We start from the raw sequence: 25,396 nt of genomic DNA, 5'->3' as shown, positions 1-25,396 counted from the left end.
GTAGAGACCACTCAAGGGATGGGTATAGTTTGGGCTGCATGAACAGGTGAGCACAAATTCAGCCCGATACAGGCAATCATTCACAGATTTCGTAGACATTACGGCTGGAAGGGACCTCACAAGATCATTGGGTCCAGCTCCTTGCTCAAGGGGCAGGAAGTCAGCTGGGGTCAGGATCACCCCAGCAAGATAAGCATCCACATGTTTCTTGAGAGCATTTCTTAGCATCATTTTTCAGCTGAACTAGGTTCCAGCAGGCACCCAATACGATATCCACACACAACACTCAAAGTCCACAAATAAATATTCAGGCTTGCATGATGCATTACTAGTTTATTTGTCTCATATAAAAGCTAGATATTTGAACTGAGAGTTAGCATGTATCCACGTTAACTGGATTATACTGACATAAAACACGCGGCAATAGATTGCAGCCTGATGCTTTTCATTTATTTAAACAAAAGTTCATGTATCCTTCATTAGTGAACTTGTTCCCCCGACAGTGAAAGCTTAGCTTATGCAGAGTTAACTCCCCCCCATCAAAAAAGCCCTGTTAACATGAATTATACAAGCTACAAACATTTGAGGAAATCTACACGGAAAAACAGCAGCTGAAAAAAATTCCCTGCAAAGGCTGGTTCCACTGATACTGTCACCCCAACACTGCACCAGGAAACATTTTAGTGTGGCTAAATATCTGACAGGAGAGAGGGGTTATACACAGACCTTTCAGATCAGGTGCATGTTGTGTTGTCCACAGAGGATTAAAAATGTGGAAGAATTCCCAGTGCAATAAATAAGATTTGCTCTGCTCTATGTATGATCTTAAGCTCTGTGTTGATAGGGGTATTTGATCACCTCTATTAAGATGCCTTCAAAGGGCTTGTTTTAGTGATCAGAAGCCAAGACACAAAGATCAGGATTTGTCACAGAAATCTGCATGACCAAGTCAAACTGAATGCAAGCCTTCTGCATTTCTGTCCAGCGCTTTGACCACCTTCTCCTCTTATAGCTTCTGACTCTTTCTCTTGGATTTATCTATTCTGCATTCACTCTACCAACGCCAGCTGCTGGTTTATAATTGGCTTTGTGAAATTTGAAGGACACTTGCTTCTGTTTGACTAGGACTGACGTTTGGGATAACACAATGCATTTTAATACCCTGGGTGAAATTCCAGTGCATGCCAAGGTAATGGATACTGCTTGGTTGTAAACACAAAGGTCTGGAAAAAATAAAAGCTAGGGCTGAATTATTTACACACAGATCAGCTATCCTGTTACATTTTCTTCCTAGAGACACAGGTCTGTATCTAATACGCTGGAGCTCAGACCTGGAAGGGCTCTCTTACGTACTGGATGCTAACAAACATGAAAAATGAGAAGGCTGGGCAATATCTAGAATTAAAACAGAACAAGAGAGCTTGATTTGCTAAGGACCATTCTTCTTATTGCACTAGGCAGAAGCAGCAGCCACATCATCTTTTTATGGTGCTGAACCCCTTGAATGGAGCAGGAAAGAGTTTAAGGAGGTCCCGCAGCAGCAAAAATGCCTCCTGCTGCGACTTGTCAGCAAGTTCCATCTTAAGATTGTCTTTAAAATTGGAGCTAGCAACGGAAAGGAGAACATCTCAGGTAGTAGATGAAAAGAGTCATCCACTGATGCCAGCCTCCTCCAATAGATGTTAAATGAATGAATGAGGCTGTCTTGACGAGTACAACATTCACCCACGGGAAGCACTTAAGAGAAACACCAAAACGGCTATTGGGGCTAGCAGCACCACAAGCGTTACGCTCAGCCTCCTCGGTAATACAAGAGCACAGTCAGCAACAGCTCTGAGGCCGCCCCCATTCAATACTAATCACGCAGTAACACTTCTGTAATGAGACCTTGAAAGATCCCCATCTCCAACTCCGACTTGGTAAAGGCTTTTTCTGGGGAGGGGAGGGTGATGGACACATTTGCCGTAGCACAACCCCAAGCAGCATGGGTATGCATCGTGAGAATATTCCAATAATCACAGAAGGAAGCTTCCCTTTATCTAACACTTTTGCCTCTTTTTTTTTTTTTTTTTTTGCAATTAAGAAGACAAGCACTGTGCTGTTTGGTTTTAAGTGACATCGAATCACATCAGTCATCATTCATTCATTGTTTTCACTGGGAAAACAAACAAGGAATATATATGCAAGATCCCCAATACTTTTCTTAAAGAGCATAACAATCAATAGAGCAGCACGAGGGATTATAGATTTAGTATTCACTACAGCTCAACCTGAGGAAAGAGAGAAAGGGCCACATGCTAGTTAGGTCAAACTGATTTTAAAAGAACAGATCTGAGGAAGTCATGACGTAGATGTTCTGGGGAAGCTTTCCCCATCATAGCACTGCTACACATGAGCCTGTGATCGATTAAAAGACAAAGATTACATAAATTATAAAATACTAAGTCTTGAATCTAGAAGCTGAAATTCTACCTTCTGAAGCCCTTTTTAAAATAGCTGGCACCACAGGTTGGATTATTATTCAGAGCCAATACTTATACATATATTTAGGGGTGGGACGGTAGATTTCTGACTGCTGGGACATTTCTAAACCTTACAAGTCAATGTGGGTGTTCACAATAGGTTTGTTAATACGATACCTGCTTTGGTTGGACTAGAGAACCCAAAACCTTGAGATGCCACACTCCCGCCTCCAGAGCTGAAAGTGCCCGTAGGTTTCTGCTCTCCAAAAGTTGAGGTACCAAATCCAAAGGTTTTGGCTCCACTGTTTCCAAATAAGCTAGAGGTATCTGGAGAGATGAAGAACACTTGTGAAGATCTCAGCACACCACATGTGAAAGCAAGCCTCCTTTCTACCTCTCAGCACATCACAAATGCCCTATTCAAAAGTGCATCCTATTGAAGAAGACCAAGCCTTTCCTGTTCCAACAGAGCTGGATTCAACAGTAGCCTCTTTGTCGTCTTATTTTTCAGTGACAATAAATCTAGAGCAATTACTGTTATATCCATTTTGAAGAAGACAGTGCATGATTTGCTTTGCATCATTCTCCACTGCAGTAATTAGAAGTCAGGCTTTCAAATTGGAAATTATGGTCACTGTAAAATGGTCCTTCCTCACACAAGCCTACTAGCTAGATGCCATGCATTTCAACTACAAATTTTTAATACTTTGGGCAAGAAGACGTAGGAGTTTTTTTTACTGTTATATGGTCTAATCTGCAGGACCTGAAGTTCTGCCCTCTACCAGGCTGCACTGTTTGTGTCTTCTGCAACCTGATGGCCCTGTAGGGGCAAAGTACTTCCCTGGTAAAACATTTCTCTTCCCTTGGCGTCAAGCCTAATATTAAAGTTATGGAGGGATGAACTAGCAAGGATAAAAATAAAGTTGGTCTTTAGTCTTGGTGGACTATGATGATTAAGATAACAAAGGGAACAGACTGCTTCTTCCAAGTGTTTAAGTGATCCTTTTAGTAAATTCTGAAGCTTCTCTTCTCCTCCCCTACCTTCCACCCTTTGGCTATTACTTACCTTCCTTTCTGCCAGCCATTCAGGGCTCCCTATGCATGAGAATCATCTCCTGCTACCTCTCTACTACCTCCCAATTTGCAAAGGAAAAAGAATAAAGCACCCAAGGCATCTCATTAAAGGAAGAATACAACTGATAAATTATTAAGCCTTCCAACTCTGTTAAATACAGATGTACCTATTACATGCTTCTCTGGAGTAGTCTGCAATGGAGTCACATATAAAATTAATGGTAGTCCTCCCACTGTTCCTACTGATATCTGCATGGGCAAGCGGTTTCCTAGGGTATAACCAAGACTTGCTAGTACATATTCAGACTAACAAATTTTTAGTCTGATAGTTCTGTATTGCCTCAACTTCACATTAATAACAAAATCCCAGGCCAAACTTTCTCCAGTTCTACCAACAGAAGGTCCAGTTTAAAGTACTGATGACCTCTCCCTGCCCTTACTCTCACATTTTCTCTCTTAAATCCCTCCTAGCCCCCAGCTATCCTTATTCTATTTCTTCTTTTAAGGTTTCATTATTAACAAATTCCTCAAGGATGAAAAGTCACTTTGGCACAGAAGGGGCCAGCATAAGGACCACGTATAACACGGGCCATCAAAACAAAGATGGGCCCCCAAACAAGATGAAAGGTAAGTCCCCAGGTCAGAACAGCCTATATGGGGATAACATGGCAGACTAACAAGCCTAACCACCTCTCTACGGGGTTAACACTCTTACGGTTGTAAATAAATAAATAAAAATCCAAGCCATGCTATATATGCTGTTAAATGCATTTCACATCCTTGACAGCATCTCTGTAGATTCAGTGCATTTAAATCTTACTGCTTCTTTGATATCACCACTTGAATGTGAAAAGTGACTTAAAGGAATATGAGATTATTTAGAAGGCCAATTATTTTGAATGTTTTATACCCTTTATGTAGACATTCTTTAAAGGAGGAAAACTAGAAAAAAACGGTTCTGCACTCATTTCTGTGGACTTAGTTGGGTACTTGGCTCTTTGTATAGCTGGGATTTGTATAGCTGGTGATATGGATCTAAATTCTCCTGCAGGGAGGATACATCATCTCTATCCTCTCCGTTTTCTCTAGTCTGCTCTCTCACAGGCTGCTCGATTAGTCGACAGTTGTATTTGTCAGTATAAAACATTGCCAATCTAACCTAAATGTTTGTATCCTATGAGAATCATTTGGTGATCTTGGTCTCTGGAGGCAATACATTTCAGCTTTGGCATTAAAGAGAAAAACGGCATTTAACTTCACTCAGTGGAGAGGTAAATGTGGTATTAACTGGTTCTGTTCGAAATAGACTTGCCTTTGCAGGTGAAGAATGTACAACTGTCTCCTAACAGAGAGAGGTAGTTAACCACATTAGTCTGAAGTCAGTCAGAAGCCAGGGTAGATATTGCTCCTTTACAGTCTAACTAAATAAGAGACGGAGTGAGCAAGAGAAAGTGCAAGCTTTCATGAACCTAAGTTCACATCACAAATGTTAAATCCTCTAAGTAGGGAAAGGATCCTGCTTAGACAGGAGCAGCTGAGGGATGCAGTTAGACAGGACCAATTACAAACTGTTGTAAATACTGACCTACAGGCTTATACAGGGAGTCCTCAACTTACAACATTTAGAGATCGACACCCTGTTGCAACTTTATGATGTGAGTTTCGACTTTACAACGCTTGATCTGATGTGATGCCACGACAGCGAACAAGTTCGCTGTGTCGCCCATCTCCCTGGAGAGCATCTATCCAAACTTCCTTGCCCGCTTTCTTTAAAAAACTAGACAAGACTCCAGGAAAACCTGCAGCCAAGATTCCTCAGAAGACTCCAGCCAAGAACCCTTCAAAAAGTCCAACCAAAAGCCTTTCAAAAAGTCCAGCAAAGTCATCTCAAACAAGTCCTTCCAAATCAACATGATCGCTATTTACAATATAAATATAATATGATCAATATAATATAATCAATATGATTGCTATTTACAATATAAATGCTATATTGGTCATCTATAATTGATCGAGTACAAAATTCTGGGGTATTTTTAGTGAAAATAGGGTATCGGGCCTTGATTCAGGAACCAATCCCCCATTTATAACATTGTTTCTCATAAGAAAACTGGTTCCGAGTTACAACATTTTGACTTAAGATATGGTTTTCAGGAACCAATTGTGTTGTAAGTCTGAGAACGGCCTGTACTGCGTCTATACCATATAGTATCTGAGCACAGTTCTGGGTACGAAGAGTGAAAAAAAGAATAGTTCCCTCTTTTCCTCCTGCTCTTTCCTGAAAGGCAACTGGATTCAGCACTTTGGAGTCTTCATTCTTTTGACTCTCTCAACACTGAAGTGTTACTGGAAATTTTGTTCCTGCTGACTAGTGGCAAGGATCAAGTTATCCATACAACTTCAAGGACTCACCAATCTCACTTGCCAGACAAATGCTCTTTGTCCTTGAAAACAGCTTCAAGCCTGTATGGCAAGCAACTCTATTTGGATATTGTTACACCTGTGGCAGAATTAGTCTTTAAATGGCCGCTGTACTTCATCCCTACAAACACAGCAGCTCTGCAAAGGAAGATTCCCAATCCTGTCCTCCATACCAGTCAAGAGCAGGTCATTACACCAATCATTTCCAAAATCAAAAGCACCAGCTATGTCAGTGTAGGACACCTACCTGAGTTGCTGAAGAATAGGCTGCACTCAAGAGGTCCATATCAAACCTCTCCAGAGGGCCAGACGGTACAGCATGCCTCGCTTCTTCTCACTCCTTTAAATCACCTTTCACTGTTGTGCTCAGACACTAACCTGCATATATATAAATCTCAGATACAATCTCTCTATACTTTAAACTCAAAACCTTGCTAGATGGAAAGGGTGGAACTGCCTGAAGTTACATCTACATTAGAGGTGCAATGCTTTAAACTAGGCCATTGGTCTAAAATGGACTGCAGAGGCAGTCCCAAGATCTGCCCAGAGCTTATGCAGTTGTCCTGGTTCTCGACGTTCCTTATTTGGAGTAACCCAAAATATGCACTTAGATGTAGCATCTTAATAAAAAGAGATGCAGCTTCCTGAACAAGTGGTAGAGATGCCAGAGTTTTCTACAGGGTCTGAAGGACTGTGAAGCCCAACTCACATGTTCTGAAATCAGACAATCTGGGTCTCTGAATTCAGAGAAAAGAGAAAGGAAGGTTGTACAGAAGTGTTTGGGCCCTGACTAGTCAGTAGATTCATATGTTGAGTACATCTGTTGTTTTTAAGCACAGTGCTGATGTCTGGCTCATATATATTGTGCGTCTCTCTCTGTGCTAAGATACCATGAGTGAAACAGGTTTTGGTTCTCCTGCCATTAACAGCAGGACATTTAACCACAACCAGTTTTGTAAGTTGTCACGTCTACCTACAAACTGGCAGCTCAAAGAACGAAAGGAATCAAAATGACAGGAGAAGACAATGGTATCTTGTGGGGCTCCACATTAACACAGCAAATGAAAAATAATGAAGGCTTCTAAGTTAGAGATTGAGTTCTAAGAACAACTGCGTTTTGCTATAGGAAATTCCTTCAAAATACACACATTCCTTACATTTCTCCCTTCTATGCATCTCTATCCGTACTCTTGCCCTGTTATTTTGCCTAAACTGGAAATGCAAAGTAGATGTTCAGAGAAGTATTCACCATCCACATCCACCTCTGTTGCCTGGGTGAGCATTTCATACTAATGCATAAATTACTCAAGGACAAAGCCAAAAAGTGAGCCAAAAGCAAACGCAGTACATCTTAAATTCTTCTTTTCTTTACTTACTCTGAGAAGTTGTAGATCCAAATCCTGCACCAGAGGAACCAAACGGGTTCTTATTGGCTGCATCCTGGCTTGGTTTTCCTCCCAAGCCACTGAAGAGCTCTCCACTTCTCCCACCACTGCCAGACCCAAACAAGGCTCCACTGGAAGAGGATGGCTGCTAAGAAAAAGAAAGGACGTGAGACAAGAAAGCAGCACAGGTCAACAAACACATATACTTGTGGTTGCTTTTTGGCTGGCCTAGTCCCATTGGTAATAGGCATGTAAGGGGAAGAGGATCTCACAGACTCCCCACCTCATGCCAATCCTAAATAAGTGAATGGCTCTTTCAGACTCGTAGTGGTATCGTATGTATACAACCTGATCATCTGGTCTGCCATCCACTGTACTCCCTGCAAATGCTGCTGAGGCTGTACATTTTTGCACTTAGCCAACGATTTTATTTAGATCTCATGCACCCTTCCCTGGAGCTAATGAGTAAGGAGTCCTCATTACTAAGTGTTGTGCCTATTTATACTTTGGATTGTGGTGTCGTCTGCTTCAAATGGCCCAGTCTGGCACAAGAAGAATCCAGGCGTGCATTAGGATGCCTTTTATTCAGATGCTAGGCAAAGTTCATCCTGCTTAAGCAAGTATCACCAACACGATAACTGAAAACTGTCCAGGGCTGCATGCAAAACAGGATCTGGTCTGCTAGAATCAGGCAGAGCACTCTAAACTAGTGTGTTTCTGACCACAGTCTTCTACCACATATGCCGAGACACACATGATCTTTACCTGGCCAAAGACGGTGCCTCCAGGGCTGGCTGCCTGTCCAAACACAGAACCTGTGTTGCTGGAACCAAAACCTGCGGAGAGGAAAAAGAGAAACAATGCTCCAATATAATCCCACCCGGCACTTTTCTGTGGTATCAGAGAATAAAAAGGATAAATCATAAGCAATGTAGCAGCTCCCACACACACACAAAGAGCACTTCATGATGCTTTGGGTTTGACTTAGTAACACCGCTGAAGTTATCACCCACTAGCACTGGGGCCACCAGGTTTAAAGAGGCTCAGATTCATCCCAATGTATGGTTAGTATAAAACCTGAAATTATATTTGCCCTTCTTTAAAAGCCTCTTCACACCACATTTTAAACTGAAATTTTAAACTAAAATACCCTTTAGCATCTGAAGCTGTTGCTAACAATCCAAATGAACTTGCATTCTGCCAACATCACTGTAATGCTACAAGCTATGAACAAGTATTGTAGCATTTTGATTTCCCTCGTGTACAGAGGATCTGAGCTGTTACCTAAGGATTCCCATTAAAGATAATGAAATGTTTTGATTAAAAAGAACTTCTGATTCCATCTCCCAATTCACTTAAACACTCATTTTGTAATAAAATTTGCAGCTTCCGCAATTAGGAACACCTTCCTTTTTGCAGACTCACTTCCCCCTGGCTTAAATATTCTTTGGTACTGTAGTTAACACAAAGTAATGCTTTCCTGCAGTCCTGTCTTTTATAATTAAATGAGCCTAATTGGGTGTTTTTTCTAGAAAATAGATTTTAACTGTGATTCCTTTGGCCTGAACACCTTCCACTGAAGGTTCTGCAGATGGATACAGAAAAAAGTTTTTGCAACATGGATAACAAAAGGAGAAGATGGGTGAACAAGGATTCCAGCCTCTGTAAATAATGGTGTACCAGTACAGACAGGCAAGAACCCAACAGCCATATTACCTCTTTATTTAATTACAAAACCTGTTTTTAAGCAAAATCCTACTTAACTAGAAGATGAATTCCTAATTCACCCACTGCTTCAGCGCGGCTAGAGGCATCTGAGTTGTACTCATTTACAAGGATCTGAGGCTTACCTTGAGAAGCCCAGATCCTGTGCGTCTCACGGTCCAATAGCACAAGTACTTTGGATTCACTGTAGCCTCAAATATTAGACAGAATTAAGAGGCAATTTTGAAGGACTTTAGATCATTGGAATAAAGCAGTAAGATAAGACCAGAACACACCACAAGGTATTAAATCAGCTGGAGAACCCCCTTCAGCGAATGGCACAGTGCGTGGGGCAAGGTTGCTACATCCTCTGCTGACAGACCGACAGACGTATCCAAAATTAATCCTACTTTTCTCTAAGAAACATTGCTCACCTACCATCGGCTTGACAGCCATGCTCTAAACTCTATCATCTCACTACTACCATCTTTTCTTACCTGACGCTTGACAGAAGCTGAATCCAGCCGATGACGTAGCGGTGGTGGCAGTGGCAGTGTTACCGAAGACTGATCCACCCTGTCCAAACCCAGTACTTTGCCCAAAAACAGGTGCGCTGCTTTGTCCAAACAGCCCGCTACTGGGACCAAAGGAGAAGGAACTGGCACTGTTGGTACTAGAGGGGGCTCCAAAAACATTTCCACTGATTGACACTGCAGTGGATGAAGCCGGCTGGCCAAAGGCAGGCATTGTTCCAAACCCAGTCTGACTGAAAGTGAAACCACTTGAAGAACTGCTTGCTGGCTGCCCAAAGGTCGGTGCCTGTCCAAATGCTGGCTGCCCAAAACCACCAGCTGCTGCAGAGCCAAATGTGGATGTACTGAAACCTGAGCTAGCCGCCTGGGTAGTGGCTGCAGTGGTGGAGAGTGTGCCGCCTGCGGGCTGACCGAACAGAGATGATGCTGTGGTTGTTGCCGACAGCTGCCCAAAAGCAGGAGTGGAAGGGGTGGTTGCCGTTTCGCTAGCAGGTTGACTAAATGCAGAACCAGACGAACTGGAGTTGGGAGGCTGAGAGAAAACTGAGGAACCTGAAGAGGCAGCCACAAATGCAGAGGTACCTACAGCTGGACTCGGGAGAGATGTACCAACGTCAGAGGCAGAAGTCAAAGAACCTGTTGTCTCTGCAGGAGCAACATTTGCTGTAGACGTGGTGACCGAGGCATTTTGATCCAATGGGGCAGAGCTAGAGACCAGAGGAACCACTGATGTCACCACCTTGGGGTCACTAACAGAGGCAACTGTAGAAGCTGCTTCTGTGGAAGGCGTCACCAAAACAGTGCTTAAACCTGTAATGTTCGTGTCTCCTGCAGCAGCTAAAGATATGGCAGTTTCTTTAACAGAATCAGGCAGCTGAGCCTGTGGTTGGGGTGGCTGTGATTGAGAACCTAAAGGTGCAGGCCCAGGTGGCAGCACTTCACTTTCAGGTGGCTTTTCAGACACGGGTGGTAACTTGTTTTCCCCTGTACTTTTACCAGAAGCAGCAGAAGGGACAGCAGCTGGTGTTGAACTCAAAAGAGCTCCAAACAACAGGGATGTCGAAGCCGAGAGGGTTGCTTGTGCAGGGGCGGACGTGCTCGTACTGGTGGGTTGTTGAATACCAAATGAAAAACTGGGCTTACTGCTATTCGAAGCTCCTCCAAGACTAAGCACCCCAGATGCGCCTGCATTGGTTAACTGGACATTGCCGAATATGTTGCCTGTGGTGTTCGTGCTGACTGATGTGGATGCTGGACTAGTGGTTGGGACAGATGTGGAAGCAGCAGCCTCAACAGATTTCCCTAGCTGAAGAGAGCTGCCAAAGGTAAATCCCGAAGGCACTGTGGAGGCCTTAGGAGGCTGTGCACCAACAACACTGGTAGATGGAGCTTTAGAGCTGACTTTGGCATTATCATCTGCCTGACCAACCCTTAGACCTGAAAAGCTCCCAAGAGTTTCTCCAGCTGGATTACTCTGAAACAAGTGATCTCCAGGCTTTGATGGAGGGGTTTCCATTTTGCCAGAGGTCATGGGGGGAACTGAAGCAGCCGTTGAGGCAGGTTTGCTGTTGGCCTGCGCAGCATCTACAGAAGTGGAGGCTCCTGAAACACCAGCTGGTTTGATGGACCCAAACGTAAAGGAGCTCTCGGGGACGGTTCCAAATTTAGACCGCCCAGCAGTGGAAAATGAATCAGGCTGGCTCAACTCTTTAGCAGGCGCTGTCACTGATTCAGAGACATAAAAAGAATTAGAAAAAATGAGTTACAGGATGCAGGGCTCATTTATCATCTTCACAGTGCTGGCATGCCAAGCACGCCACAGACAGGAACGAAGGCACTGCTCTGACCCCAAAGACCTTAAAATCTCCTGACAAAATAATTAACTATCCACTCCACTTTAACTTCTGCTTTCCAGAGACCACAACAGCTATACATGAAGCCTATATCTTTATAGAGATGGCAACAACGATTTGATGGGCTTGTATTTTTGTAGCCTCTACTTAAGATACTATGCCTTGAACACAGTGAAAGTGCCACCTTTATTAATACCCATTTTCTAATGGATATAACTTGAAAGCCATCTCTATTACAGCCCCAGTAGCTGCTACTACCACTTTTGACACTTAAGTATTTCAGATTTGCAAAAAGCCCTGCTATGTACTGGAGATCTGTTCATTTAAGCAATGGCTCTTAGCTGTGGTTAAGGCATAAGGTAGCTGCAGAATTTTCTACAGAAGTAAATCTCCCTATATAAACCCAAGGTATTTCTAGAACATTAACCATTGTTTTACTTAGTTTATTGTAATCTTTGAAATACTGGGAAAAAAGCACTTGAATGTAATTGTCACAGTATTACTATATTTATTACTATAGAACTACCAAGGAAAGGGTAATTTAGGAAGTCTGCAGTAAGAGTGCATTAATTACATTTGATTATTTTTAATCACATTTCTGTGCCTGGAATGCAAGTACATAGTTGAGAACATATGGGGCAATATGCTTCAACTTGTTTTGGGTTTTTTGGATTGACGGAGCGCTAGAGATTTGGGGCTGGGGCAAGCCATTGAGTTTTGGGGCGATGGAAGGTACAACACCCCTCTCTCACTTTTATTTCCTGACTAAGATTGAAGAAGTCTTCTGTGTTTCTTCATTTTGAACTTCCAGATCTACCATCAACAGCTACCAGAGGCAAGGGTGCTTTTGCTGACTTGCGGAGCAATGTAAGGAATTGAGAGCTACCCAAAAACAATTCAGAGCATTACAAATTGCCTGCTGAGCCTGCTGTGCCTCCTGTTCCCCTTTATTACTTATTTTCCTAAATTTGTATGATCTTGATCTGAAACTTGAAGAGTAAGAGGAACCTGTTCTTGCCCCTGTAACAAATGGGGAATGAAACACACGCAAATGGCAGGGACTCTTTGCTCCAGGGAGTTACAAAGCCACAAAACAATGAGTGAAGTAGGGAAAGCAGCCTTTCGAACAACAGCTTTTAAGAAGTGCACAGCTAGAATCTATTCCTACCCCTCTCCATCATTTTATTTTGTGGTCACACTACTTTAAGCTGATGGCACTCGGCAGCTGGCCACCTTAACCTATGCTATTTTAAAGTCTGCAGATTAGTGGTAGTGGAGGAATCATTTCAGATACTGTCCTTTTCATATGCTAATACTTCACTTGATGTTCTTGGCACCAAATATTTCACTTTTTCTTAATTGAATGACAGGTGGCCTGGATTCTGAAGCATTACATAGTATAATCCAGCAATTCTATGGAAATACAATATTCTTGCAGCTACTGCAGTTTTAATAATAGAAGAGAAGCAACATAAAAACAGAAGAACTATAGGCATGAAAAGGAGTAAGGTGTTCACATACTGGAGAAGCACAAAACACGTTGTGATTTGCACACTTCAAAGAACTCACCCTGAGAGGCAGCCAAGATGGGTGGTGCTGATGCTGCTGCAGTTGATGCACCAAAATTAAACCCAGCCCTAGGGACAAAGAGGAGATAAAAAAGGAAGAAAAAGCACTTTAGTTCATAATGTCAAAACTTCCTTCCACATGATTAATACAGACAATGGCTCTGAGCACAGGGTTGTGTAAAAATCAAAGCTCTGTGTCTATGCACATATACCTATCTCAGCTAAATCTGGAAGTACCTCTGTGCAGTAACTGAGACATGCAGGGACAATGGCTTCAATTTGTTACCCTGCCTATTGTAAAGGTGCACAGAGACTGTTCAAAACCCTTCTGACCACGCTCCACCTGTGCACATCTCCTCTCCAGTTTCTACTCCTCTCTTCCATTCAGCCACAGAGGGAGAGCTCTGTACTTCAAGCCCCACTTGGCCCAGTGGTGGCAGCAACAGTTACACCTTTAAAAGTGAGGGCATTTCATTTAAAAATCAAGGAAAAGGTAGGCATATATGAATCACAAGAATTATATACTCTCTCCAATGTTCCAGGAGTTCATGATCCATGACGTTTTTATAAATTAACAGTCTATTTTTCACAGCCCATTTCCACAGTAATATTATTTTATGACATCAATTCTTGGAGTACAGTTTAATCTCATTTTATTTAGATGCTGAATGAAGCTGTCATAATGGAGACTCCTGAAATTCTGGCCTTTCACCTCAAGTTGCTGAAACCAACTGGAGAGCAGTTTTGGGTTTCATTACGGTTTCCTGCTTCATAAACAAATTTGTTTGTAGTGTAGCTACCTAAAACAAGGAATTTTTTTTTAAAGGGGAAGTTTTAAAGAGGTTTTTTTATCTCATCCCTTGAAACACTCCAGAGAAGAGGTTACAACATGACTGTGTGCTCTTATCTCATTATAACCCATGCCTCTCTCTGTGTTAGTGCTTATGTAACAGACATCACCAGATGGCACTGGGACTCTTTAGTCACCTCCATGAGTGGATTACTTTTCAAGTCACAATATGGTACTCATGCTGTTGTGCACAGGTTTTTTTAAAATTTCAGAGTTTAGGCTGGATTGCCAGCCCATATTTCCAATCCTAGCTAGGAATATTGGTGCTTCTGTGCATCAGACTACCACTGTGCAGAGCTCTCATCACAAACATGCTATATATCCAGGGTTAGACAAATTAACCCAACTCTTGCTGGAGAATTAAATCTACAAGGCTACAAAAACCTAGCTAAGGGCTAGCCCAGCTCCCTTTGCCCTCAACTCTGACCTCTACTTTTTAGCTCTTAGCTGTAAGGAAATGAGGGGCTCCTTCTCTTATGCTCTTGCCTTAGTAGCTAGGAAAGGCTCCATGGTCACCTCTCTGATCTGGCTGGGTAGAGGGCTACGGAGAAGGCCATCTTCACTCTGTTCCCCTATCATCTTCCCAGAAAAGCCCAAGCAGGTACCTCCTATCATGCAAGATGAAATGTATGCATTGTCCTGCACCTCTCCAAGGAGGAGCACACAGGTAGACAGTGGAAAGCAGCCCCTGTTCCACATTTATTAGGCAGAGTGAATCTAGACTCTGTGAGCACCAGCAGGGCAATTTAAACATTTAACTGCATTAATACATCTAGTCTTGATTTAAACCATTGGACTGTGACCTAAAGGACTTCCTAAAAATATAGCACATGCTTTCCAGTCTCTACAGTTCCTGTACCCTCAACCCACGGCCTCAGAGAGGTGCACCCACAATCTTCACCTGCTTTCCCTGGAGAATTTTAGAATGGAAAATGTTCAAAGCAACACTAAGTTGTGCCAGATTCCTGCTACCCTTCAGGACTAGCTTATGCAGCCTCTACAAATCACATAAGCCTTGACTGGAGCCATTAGGGTCAGTTAAACACATACCAACTGAAAATATTTTAGTTAACTAACAGCAACAGCTGTTTTTCAATGCTCCCCAGTTCACTGAAAATGTGTGTTGCAATAGTTCGATAATACTGAAAAAAAGAAAAGGTATTGTGTCTCAAGAAAGTTCATACAAACCCCAGAGATGGGAATGAGAATGTCTTGTTAAACTGCGCAGCCGTGGCTGGAGTGGATGTCACTGCAGAAGTGGTCACAGTCGCAGCTGGTTTTACAGTCCCTGCCCCTGTTGCAGGGAAAAAAACAGCAGCAGATGCAAAAGCAGTTCCTTATCATTTCCCTTATAGATGCCCCAGCACAGCCTTTCTGTGCCATGGGCTGAGCTTAGTGGAGTTCTTACATATTTTATTTGATTGATCAGGCGCAGTGTCAAAAAGAAGAGAAGTTCAAATATCCCTGCTCCCCACTCCCCCACAGCACACACAATGGCTTATTTCCCAAACTGCAAACAGAGCAGAAAAGAAAAATGCTTTCTCAAGTCACTTCCTCAGGAAGCACATTTCTGTTTTTGTTTTTCACTTGTGTGTGGCTTGATAGCTGTGTGCAGTGCGGAAGTGTTGCTGTTACGAGTTTAAGGCTGAAGATGACTTGAATTATCCCCCCCAAATTAAGGCAATGATGCATGTTTGATTAAAAAGCACAGCTAAATGGCACATTTTCTTATAAGGTAATAAACATAAGATGGTAAGCCATCTACCAAGAGATCCATGACAGTGCTCCCTCCTGAAACCATCACCATAACAACCAACATTCAAATTCAAACCCTGACATTTTCAGCCAACTAAAATTTAAGAGATGGCTTTTCCTTTCATTGTTATGTCAGATAGGATTCTTGCCTACGTGCATTGAAACTGTTCTCTAAGAGGCAACACACGTCTATGGATTAAAGGGAATATTTCATGAGTATTAACGGAGCGATGGATTTCAGACGCTCGCGTGAAAAGTTTCCAAGACCCCCACACAGTTCAAAAGCTGTTATCTAACCCGCATATGACGAGGATAACTCCAACCTTTTTCTCTTTCTCTTGTTTCACTGCACAAAGTAAAACAACTCTGCTTTCCTTAAACATAATCATGGTTCTGCCCTGTTCACATTTTTCTGCAGAGAAAATGAGCCACAATTCATAAATTAGGCTGGAAGTGACACTGAAGAGCCTTGACTGATACTGTAAGGTTATTTACGTTGGGCCATGGCAGTAAGGGATGAGCATTAGGTGCTCTCCCTCTGGCAAAGTGGCTAATTAACACTGATTTTTTAGAGACCGTTTACTCTTGCCATTTGATTACCCTAGATTCAACTCCCTTTCCTTCATCCGACCAATTTTAACTGCTCTTTTAATAGGGTAGGCCGTCATTTTGAATCCTTTCTACACCAAAGCAGGGGAGAGGTTAGTCACTACTAAGAAGTCACCTGGAAACAACGCAGGGTGGATAGCAATATTTTAGTCTGGCACAACACGAGACATAACTCTCACTTCCCACAGAAAGCTCCACTGCAGCCTCATTTCAGCAACTAGACACTGCACTTTCACCCAGTTATTTACCATGGAAAATATCAGAAATCAATACGGGTTCAGGAGGGGAATGGGACAAGTTACATATTGGATCTTTTCAATAGTAATTTCTTCCTTCTACAGCATCTGCCCCTTTCTATAAATACCACGTTTCAACATTCTTCCACCAGTCTGTTAATACAGATTTCTAGATACCAGTTTGCTGTGCACTGAAAAACAAGAGTGATTAACAGTATCCAGAGCATCTCCAGACCAATACACAAAAGCCAAAAGAGCCTGGAGGGAAAACATTTGATAATCCCTTTGATCACAGCTGAGAGCAGACCTCAGAAGTCACAGAAAAACAATGGTGCAGACAACTGGATCAGCGATTAATTCATGTTGAAGTGTATTCAACACCTTTTAAAGCCATTTGCAAAGAGACAGCCACTTCTCCCTTTGTAACAATATACACTGGGTTCTAGGAGTCAGAAGATTACATGCATGTGATTTGCCAGGTTCCTCTTTCAGCCTAGATACCCTATGGGAAAGAGAAACCTCTATGGGAGATAAATGTCAACCTGTCCGTTACCAACAACCTCGTCACTCTTTTAAACACATAACGATGACACCAATTCATATATGGCCACTTATCTTTATTCTGAAAGAGACAACGTCTACTGTACATCAATGGTTTACTGGCAGTTGCAAACTCCATATGGCTGTAGGAGCTAGAGTGACTGCTGAAAAGTTTTGCATCACTAATCAGCTGTCAAAATGGTCTGAAACAGTACTGCTTTAAGGAGGCCTGTGGTCACACTGAAAATTGGTTGCCATTTCATCAACTGCCTGATATGGGGTACTCAGGTTGATACCTGTGCACACCTACAATGCAAACTAGGATATAGGGTGGAGGTAACTGAGCTAGCTAGATACTAGTTGCAGTTCGGTCCTGGTGTCATGGACCTCAGCAGTAGACAGGCTGGGGCCAAAACCCAAGCTTGCTTGCTTAAAGCTAGGAAGGGGTGCTTCCAGACTACACTGCTCTGCAACACAGGCATACCCCAAGTTAGAAACTAACACCAGATAATGTTACTATTAATCCTTCACAACGAACTCTATTTCACAGATTTCATAGACATTAGGGCTGGAAGGGACCTCGGGAGATCATCGAGTCCAGCCCCCTGCCCAAAGAGCAGGAAGTCAGCTGGGGTCATAGGATCCCAGCAAGATAAGCATCCAATTTACTCTTGAAGGTGTTCAATGTAGGCGCTTGAACCACCTCCGCTGGCAGACTGTTCCAGACCTTGGGGGCTCGGACAGTAAAGAAATTCTTCCTTATGTCCAGCCTGAAATGGTCTTGCAGGAGTTTGTGACCGTTCGACCTCGTCATCCCATGGGGCGCTCTGGTGAACAGATGTTCCCCCACATCCTGGTGGTCACCCCTGATAAACTTGTAGGTGGCATCACATCTATAGGCCTTTTTCCAATGAAAGTCCAGTAACTCAGTATGTCAAAATAAATAAATAAATTTAAAAAAAGAGGTTCCCATTGAAGTTGATTTAAGAACACACCCATCTTCACTTTAGATGCTTCCAACAGTTACAGCTCTGAGAAATGCAGAAGTCAGACATTAAGCATGTGCACAATCCAGTTCTAGACTGAAAGAGGAACTGCCACAAGGCAGAATTTTAGATGTGTCCATGACACAAAGCACATAAAAGCATATGGTTAGCTTTGTGTGACAATCTTATTTAGTTTCTGTACCGTGGCTTTTCAAAGTCTCGCTAGGTTGGAACAGTAAGGAGCCAATTGACAGAAGAGGAATCAGCATCATTTCTTCCATCTGTGGACAATGCACTACTAAGGCTGGCAGAACACCCGACCCTCAATTTTATTTCAACAGAAAAAAACACTGACCTGAAATTTTGCTGCTAGGTGTCTGACCAGCTGTGACGGGGGTGGCACATGGTATGGAGGCAGACACAGGTGGAGACTGTGCTTTAAGTGAAGCTGTTAGAGGCCCCTAAAAACGCAGAACACAAACACCAGGCAAACATATTGTTATCCCTGTACAGAATGGAAAAGTTTTCAAGTTAATTTATTGCATTTTGGGGTAGAGTACATATTAATGAAGAAAGTGGAACAAAGTACCTGTCAACATGCCTATTCACCTTCTCTTAACAAGCAGCAGCTTCTTTCCAATTCCAGCCATGAACCCATAAATAACTACAAACTTGGATATTCAACTCACCCAATGAACCCCTCACACAGCCCAATACAAGCCTCTTCCTTCCATTCTAATTCTCTTGAACAAAGACTAACAACTAAGTGGTTTTGGGATGGATGTGGGCCACTACCTTTGTGTAGCAGCTAATCCCCCATTAGGAAAGGTTTTAACTCTCTATCCTTGATTTTCCTTAAGTTAACATGATCTTTGCTTATAGCCCTGAATCTGCAGTAAGGCCACGGCCTGTGAGACATTTCAAAAAGCAAAATGAAACCAAAGACATTAAGACACAACAAAGATATGCCTGGCATCACTCAGCCAAGGTCAGCGATTAAGATATGGTTTGCAATGAGTGCAGGGCAGAGGGTATGGAAAGGGAATATATGGCAAACTATTCAACAGCAGCTGAAACAAAAAGCAGGATGGTATTTGCCAGGCCATAGCATTTAACAAGGAAAAAAGTACGTATTGGAGATACCTGCTTGGCATGATTTGTAGCAACCGTGGCCAAAACCTGGTGAACTGCTTGGGCTGCAGAGTGAGGTACAGACGATCTGAAAAAATAAGGAGCAAGGAACAGATTTAATGATTGGCTAATACAAAATAGATCTCTTCCCAGAAAACCAACTTTGAGAAGTCCAGTATAATACTGATTGCCAAGTTTGCAAAACTATAAATCCAGCAAAGCCAAAATGAACAAATCTGATCATGGTATAAACCTCTTACATGAATCAGCTTCATTTAATAAAGGAGGGCTGCAAAGGTGTTTAAAACCCCATGGCTTAAATGATAAAGTCTCCTTCACACTCATTTATGTTCCTGAAGAGAAAGGAATGAAGTCAACCTTCTTTTTTTAAACAGGGAACTGATGAATCACCAGGTAAGGGGATTACATTTTTATGCTTTGTGTATAAGCAGCTTTACGTACTCCAGAGTCTAGAAATGGATGCACACATTTCTGTCCCAAGTGCTAGACAAGGAGACAAAGAAAATAAAACAGAAGTCCTTTGTGCTTTAGGTCTTCAAAATGCTGTACAAATATTAGTGAAGCAGCACTGTGGTGTGGCTAACATCATGTGTAATATGCTCATGCTACTCCAAGAACCTGTCCATGCCTGAGGGCCATTTGGGGTAAGAGGAATGGGGTAAGCAGACATACCTGTGCAGCTTTTTGAGATGCTCTGGACACTAGATCCATATTTTTGTATACTGTCACACTGCACTGCTACAACAAGGCCTCATATCCCGAATACTAGCCTGTCTCCTCCAATCCTCAGGGCACTTACCAGTCTTAAGATTCAGCTCTCGTCTGCTTGCCTGTCAGATAGGAAGCTCTTTTATCCCAAACCATGCTGGTGTCATACATTTCTAATACTGGCTTGATTGCAACATAAATGAGTGTGTGCAGGGCCTCTCGGGCCCACTGCCCACACATCCATGGATGCAATATGAAGCAGAGAACCGCTGCAGCTTCATGTTAAGGTGTTCGGCATCCCCAGGCTGAACCAGAACTAGACAAGGAAGGAATTGGAATCATCCTGCAGAGGACTCACTGTGCCCAGGGTCTCATGTGATTCACCTTCAGCTCCTGACACCACCAAGTCTGTGCTAAGTATTACTTGGGTTTCAGATTCTATTGATGAAGGGGAAGGCTATATTTGGTGAAACTCATGCTACAGGTGACACATGGATTGAGCACAGAGTTCTCCTCATTGGAAACGGTGCATCAAGAACAGAATCCATTAGCCTTTCGTTAACACAATGCACAAAATCCCAAGCAGAAACTGCACACTTCTTCCTGACAGCGATGATTTTAAAGCTCTTGGGCAATCAATTTACCTGACAAAAGCACTCCAGTAATGTCCACCTGACTGACATGTACAGCACCAGCTCTGGATGATATATTCATCAGGTCCATTTAATTTCTATCACAAACTCAGCTGTTATGTAAGCTTGCACGGAGACAAAGGACGGTGCCTGAAATCCCCTTCCCCCTCCTCTTAGTCATGACAGTATGAACTGCTAGCGCTTGTCTAAGATCTGCAGACACTTGTGAAAATTAAGGCTGAAGACAACCTTGGAGCTAGGCAACTATTTCACAACAAATACACGTAGGTTAATAACCTAGTGCACGGTCAGATGACTTCTGTTGTAGACTCTTAGATTCTGTTGCCAGTTCTAAGCCACAAATCCTCGCAAGAACTCTTCACCGCATCGTAAGTAGGCCAATAAAGAGCAGCAGCTGGAGAATTAAGTGCATCAGGTCTCTAATACAAGTCAGAAAGATGAGCCAGCCCCAGGAACTGATTCCACTATTTGCTTGAAGTGCAGGAGACCTAACTGCTACCTTGCGAAATAGGAATCTCTTCTCCTCTTGGGATGTTCTGCATGCAGCATGGAGAACCAGCCTCACAAGAAAAAATAAATAAGTGAAGTTCAGCGACTGTCAGGGTCTGCTGATTGCTGAGGTGAGATGGGGGAACTAAAGACTTGCCTAGGGACACAAAGCTGGCTCACAGGAGTTGCAAGACAAATGCACTCCCATTACAAAGGAAATCAGACAAATACATTATAACCAGATAACTGTGCTATAGCTGTTTCAAACACTGCAGAAATACCCGATTTCTAAATATGTTGTGGTCACCAAGCTAGAATTTAATCAGCTAGATCCCACCTAGACCTCATGAATTTTGTTACTACGTGGGTAAGTTCACTGAAAGTTCCCCTTTCCAAATAAGCTTTTCTATGGAAGAAGAGCTTGAGGAAATGCTCCTAGTCTTCTCCCCTGCACTTACTTCCCCAAACCAAATTGTAGCAGCCTCATTTTCAGTGGGTTTGATGCTCTACAATAAAAGCAGTGACTCTATAGAAGGGCCAACTGTCATATGACAGCCTGATATGCTTTTGAAGTCTGCTGTCCACTGCAGTCTACTCAGAGATACCTAGGGCTTGGCTGACCTCAGTTCTACACCATCAGGCATGTATTTTGCCAGCTGAATTATTGCTTGTCCTGACAAGTAATAGCTCCTGTGGCATTTCCAACACTGGAGTGCCTGGGATTACTGTATACTAGGAGCATATGGCAGTTATGCTACAAGAAAGCCAGGCGCAGGGTTAGAGCAGTAGCTTACATTCAACTCAGAGGGTGTTTAACTGGAGAAGCATCAAAGGGAAGAACAGGAGAGACTTGTTTGCCATGATCCTGGCAAACAATTGCACGGCTCAAAACATACAGCTGCTGGGACCTTCCTACATAAAACCTGTTAGGAAAAAAAGGACTAATACACATGTGCCCGAGTTCTAGGAACTGATCTGAGGGTTATTTCTTAGATACCCGTGACAAAGAAGAGCTCTCAGCTTCCTGGGACTTTTCCAATGTCATGTCTGCAGAATCCAAGGTTGAATCTTTTTTTTTTTTTAAACTTAGTCAGCACCGTAGCCTTGCTAACTTATTGTTCCCAACACAACACAAAGTTCAGCAAAGATTTTTCAGGCCTATGCAGGAAGCATTACAGAAAACATTTCCCTGTAATCAGGGAATGAAACTGGTGAATGAAACATTTCCCTGGTGAATGAAACTTTTCCAACTTAGTGTGGACGCAGATAACTCTCAGAGCAGAAGCAAGATCTCACCGGTGAAGCACAGTTATTTCTGTTATTTGGATGATTTTAACCTATTCAAATGCTGCAACTGCAAGCACAGAACTTTCATGTCAACCTTCTTTGGTTCACACTAATTTAATAAATATATATATATGCTTACAGAAGAGGAACTGCTGATTGCTACCCACTCCAGTTTATAAACTCCTCTCTTCTCTCACTGCTACCCTGAAGGCTATTTCTGATTCTCTCCTCCTGCTTCCATATGAACACAGAGTATTGAATGTATTATGCCAGGGGTAGAAAACTCCCAGTATGGGTACCAGAGTATGGCACTTGAAGGCATTTTCTTGGCACACGTGCCTCTGGGTAGATGGCAGAGAAGGGGCTGGGCTACACAGCAACAGCAAGGATTGGGCCCCTTGTGGCTCTCCCGTCATCCACCTTTGGCACACCAGCACCTTACAGGTTAAAGCTGTGGGTGTTTTTGGCACTCCACCCAAAATGTTGCTGACCCCTGTATTATGCTTACCCTGCTACTACAAGTGAATATGTTAACAAAGGGACTGACAATTTTAAAACAAGCTTTTTGGAGGCTTTCAATTAAAACATTTAAGCCAACAGAAACAAACAGACCACCTTTGCCCCGAGGTCTCCAAACTTAGTTACAGAGAAGCTAGTGAGTAGGGGTCATACCAGGACACACACAAAAAAACTCCTGCCTTAAAGCCCACCAATCTTCTGAAGGCACTCGGGTTATACTTAATAGCCGCTATCAAGTGTAAGGCATACTTTCTGTAAGGCATTGGTTTCAAGAACTTCTTCAAGTACTCTGGGAAGAGACTAGAACCTAGTGATAAAGGTAGAGCCTCTCTGTGTGCCGCTGAATGTTCTTTGTTCTGATATGTATCAATTAAGAGGATAATTGAGTCTTCCTGATTCTGCTGGAGCTGCACTGAATGCCAGCACAAAGTGGAAAGTTGCTGTCATGTTTCAAATTAAAAACAGGGAACTCACAAGGAACAGCTATTACTTTCTCTACACCAGAAGCTTTTCGTACCCAGTTTCAGCCAGAGGATGTCTACACCTGGAAGATCTCGATTCTCTATTTTGCCATTCTGCCACATTACCTCCAGGTATCATGGAAGATACTGACTCTTCTGCAATGAGGCTTTCAGTTACTTTGACAGGACAGTGAAAGTTGTAAATATGTCATCCACATTTGTGTCAATAGTCCCACAAAAAATATCTTAATATCATAAAAGGAGTGATATTTTATTACAATGGTGTAGTTTCTGGTCTTATATGTATTAGTGCAACAAATAAAGGTGCCCGCAGAAGACAAAGCAAAGAGCAAGTAAATTAAAAGCAGCAGTAGTTGTACACCCCACAACATTGTCCTGCAATAGTGCTTCATGCCTGGTCCACCACTCTAACTAGAGAATACAGTCCTCAAGCTAATTCAAGACTAATTAAAGGCAATTAGGTTCCAAATGTGGAGAGAGGTTTTCCCTCCCCTCCCCTCCCCTCCTCAAGTAAAACACGGTTCCAAGAACTGTATTGAGATCACCAGCTTATTTAACCACAGGCAATTTAACAGCTGATAAGGACTGGAAAGTATTACTGCTTAACAACCCAGAGAGTGTGCCGCCGTGGCACACAAAGCAGGATGCCTGAAGTAGTGAAAACTGATGAGTTGACTTTGCTGCATGAATGCTTTTTATTTAGTGATCAGCCTGACAGGCTGGCATATTTGATAGAATTTTTAGCTGGTACATTTTTATAAGGTGAGTTATACGATAAAGCTGTAAAAGCTGTTGATACACAAGACAATAGGGCACCTCATGAATTATAGATAAAAATCGATACTACAGAAGTAAAACTATTTAAGGCTAAGGTAGTTATATCGTTCAAGTTCAAGGTAATGCTCATGTAAGGTAAGTTTCACTTTTTCAGCGCAAATAGAGGCCTCCCATCGTGGCTGAAGAATGATGAGGGAGACGGTCACCAAGGCGAGAGATTTAGTTAAATCAATTTCATATGTTACAAAGTTAAGAACATAGAAAAGGTCACTTCTCCAACCTCTCCCAAGAAGACTGCTGGCAGAAGTTTTTGGCACTGCTATTTGGTGGCCTACAGAGTCTCAAAAGCAGAGCTTCAGAGGCACTTGTGCTTTTGGGGAAGCAAAATGCTAAAGAACTTCTGAATCCTCTCCAGACTACTAAGCAAATTCTGTGGTTTAACTCCTTGAGGAAGTTCAGCAATAGCTGATGTCCAACATCATTTTCAGATTCCTTTCACCCTAGCATGATGATGAACTGTTTCCATGGAATCCTGCTTCCTGCTCCTTAGCAGTGAAGGGAAGACACAATCAATGCAGTAAACAGAAACAGTTCGAAGATGTCCATGTCCCAGCCATGCTGTTAACTGAGATGAAACACCTGCAATTCCACAGGACTTAACTGGATGCATTTGGTGAGCTTCTCCTCCCCCATACTGCCTTTTTCCATGACACAAATATCCTATGATCCCCAGTGCCAGTCATTCTCTCCTCCCCACCTCTTTATTTATTTATTTTTAAAAACCCACATTCTCTTGTTTAAGTGATCAGCACATGAGGGCTTCAAGGTCATTACCAAGACAAAAGGAAGAATCAGGTTTGCAGCTGGTGACAGAGCCTAGCGATAAGACAGAAATCTATGGAATGAGCTGAGTCGGCTGCTGTCTGGGGGATATGAAAAATAGGAAGGCCAACAGTTTCACTGAAATGCACAGGAACATTAGGGCTGCTTGACACTGTAAATTAAATACAGGCAGCACACGTTTGGGGGCTTCTGTTGAGGAAGGCAGCTAACGTTTCTGGGGAGGTCTGCCTCTAGAGAATATTTAACCCCAGGTAAATGGAGAGCGAGTCTACTGTTAACATATCCCAATGAAACAAGTTGCCAGAGAAACTGGAGAGCAAAATTAATCCTGAAGGACAGCAACTCAGGGGACTAAGCCTGGAGAGGTATGCTAAAGAGCAGATGGTTTTAGTCACAAAAGAGGGCATAAACAGAACAGCTGGACAGCTCACACAGACCCATAGTTCATTAGCAAAGAGGTGTTGTCCCTACACAGAAGTGGACATATACACAAATATGAGTAAGTGGGAA

General features: G+C 42.7%; 1 protein-coding gene across 3 annotated transcripts in view; it reads right to left on the bottom strand.

Annotated features, from left to right (window-relative positions):
• The window catches only part of NUP214 (nucleoporin 214), a 58,512-nt gene that overhangs the window by 7,544 nt on the left and 25,572 nt on the right, over positions 1 to 25,396 (bottom strand). The window contains exons 25-32 of one of the 3 annotated variants that reach the window (XM_019540813.1): positions 19,120 to 19,195; positions 18,332 to 18,437; positions 15,039 to 15,144; positions 13,002 to 13,069; positions 9,544 to 11,304; positions 8,108 to 8,178; positions 7,334 to 7,490; positions 2,640 to 2,789 (exon numbers count right to left, since the gene is read on the bottom strand). In XM_019540813.1, coding sequence (XP_019396358.1) covers positions 2,640 to 2,789; positions 7,334 to 7,490; positions 8,108 to 8,178; positions 9,544 to 11,304; positions 13,002 to 13,069; positions 15,039 to 15,144; positions 18,332 to 18,437; positions 19,120 to 19,195 — 2,495 coding nt within the window. The remainder of the gene's footprint in view (positions 1 to 2,639; positions 2,790 to 7,333; positions 7,491 to 8,107; positions 8,179 to 9,543; positions 11,305 to 13,001; positions 13,070 to 15,038; positions 15,145 to 18,331; positions 18,438 to 19,119; positions 19,196 to 25,396) is intronic. The other 2 variants (XM_019540814.1, XM_019540815.1) reach the window with 2 other exon arrangements.

Source organism: Crocodylus porosus, unplaced genomic scaffold (genome assembly GCF_001723895.1).
Source record: "Crocodylus porosus isolate Cpor-Errol unplaced genomic scaffold, CroPor_comp1, whole genome shotgun sequence".
Lineage (NCBI taxonomy): Eukaryota > Metazoa > Chordata > Crocodylia > Crocodylidae > Crocodylus > Crocodylus porosus.
The sequence above is the reverse complement of the archived record's forward strand: the minus strand, read 5'-3'. Positions and strand labels throughout refer to the sequence as shown.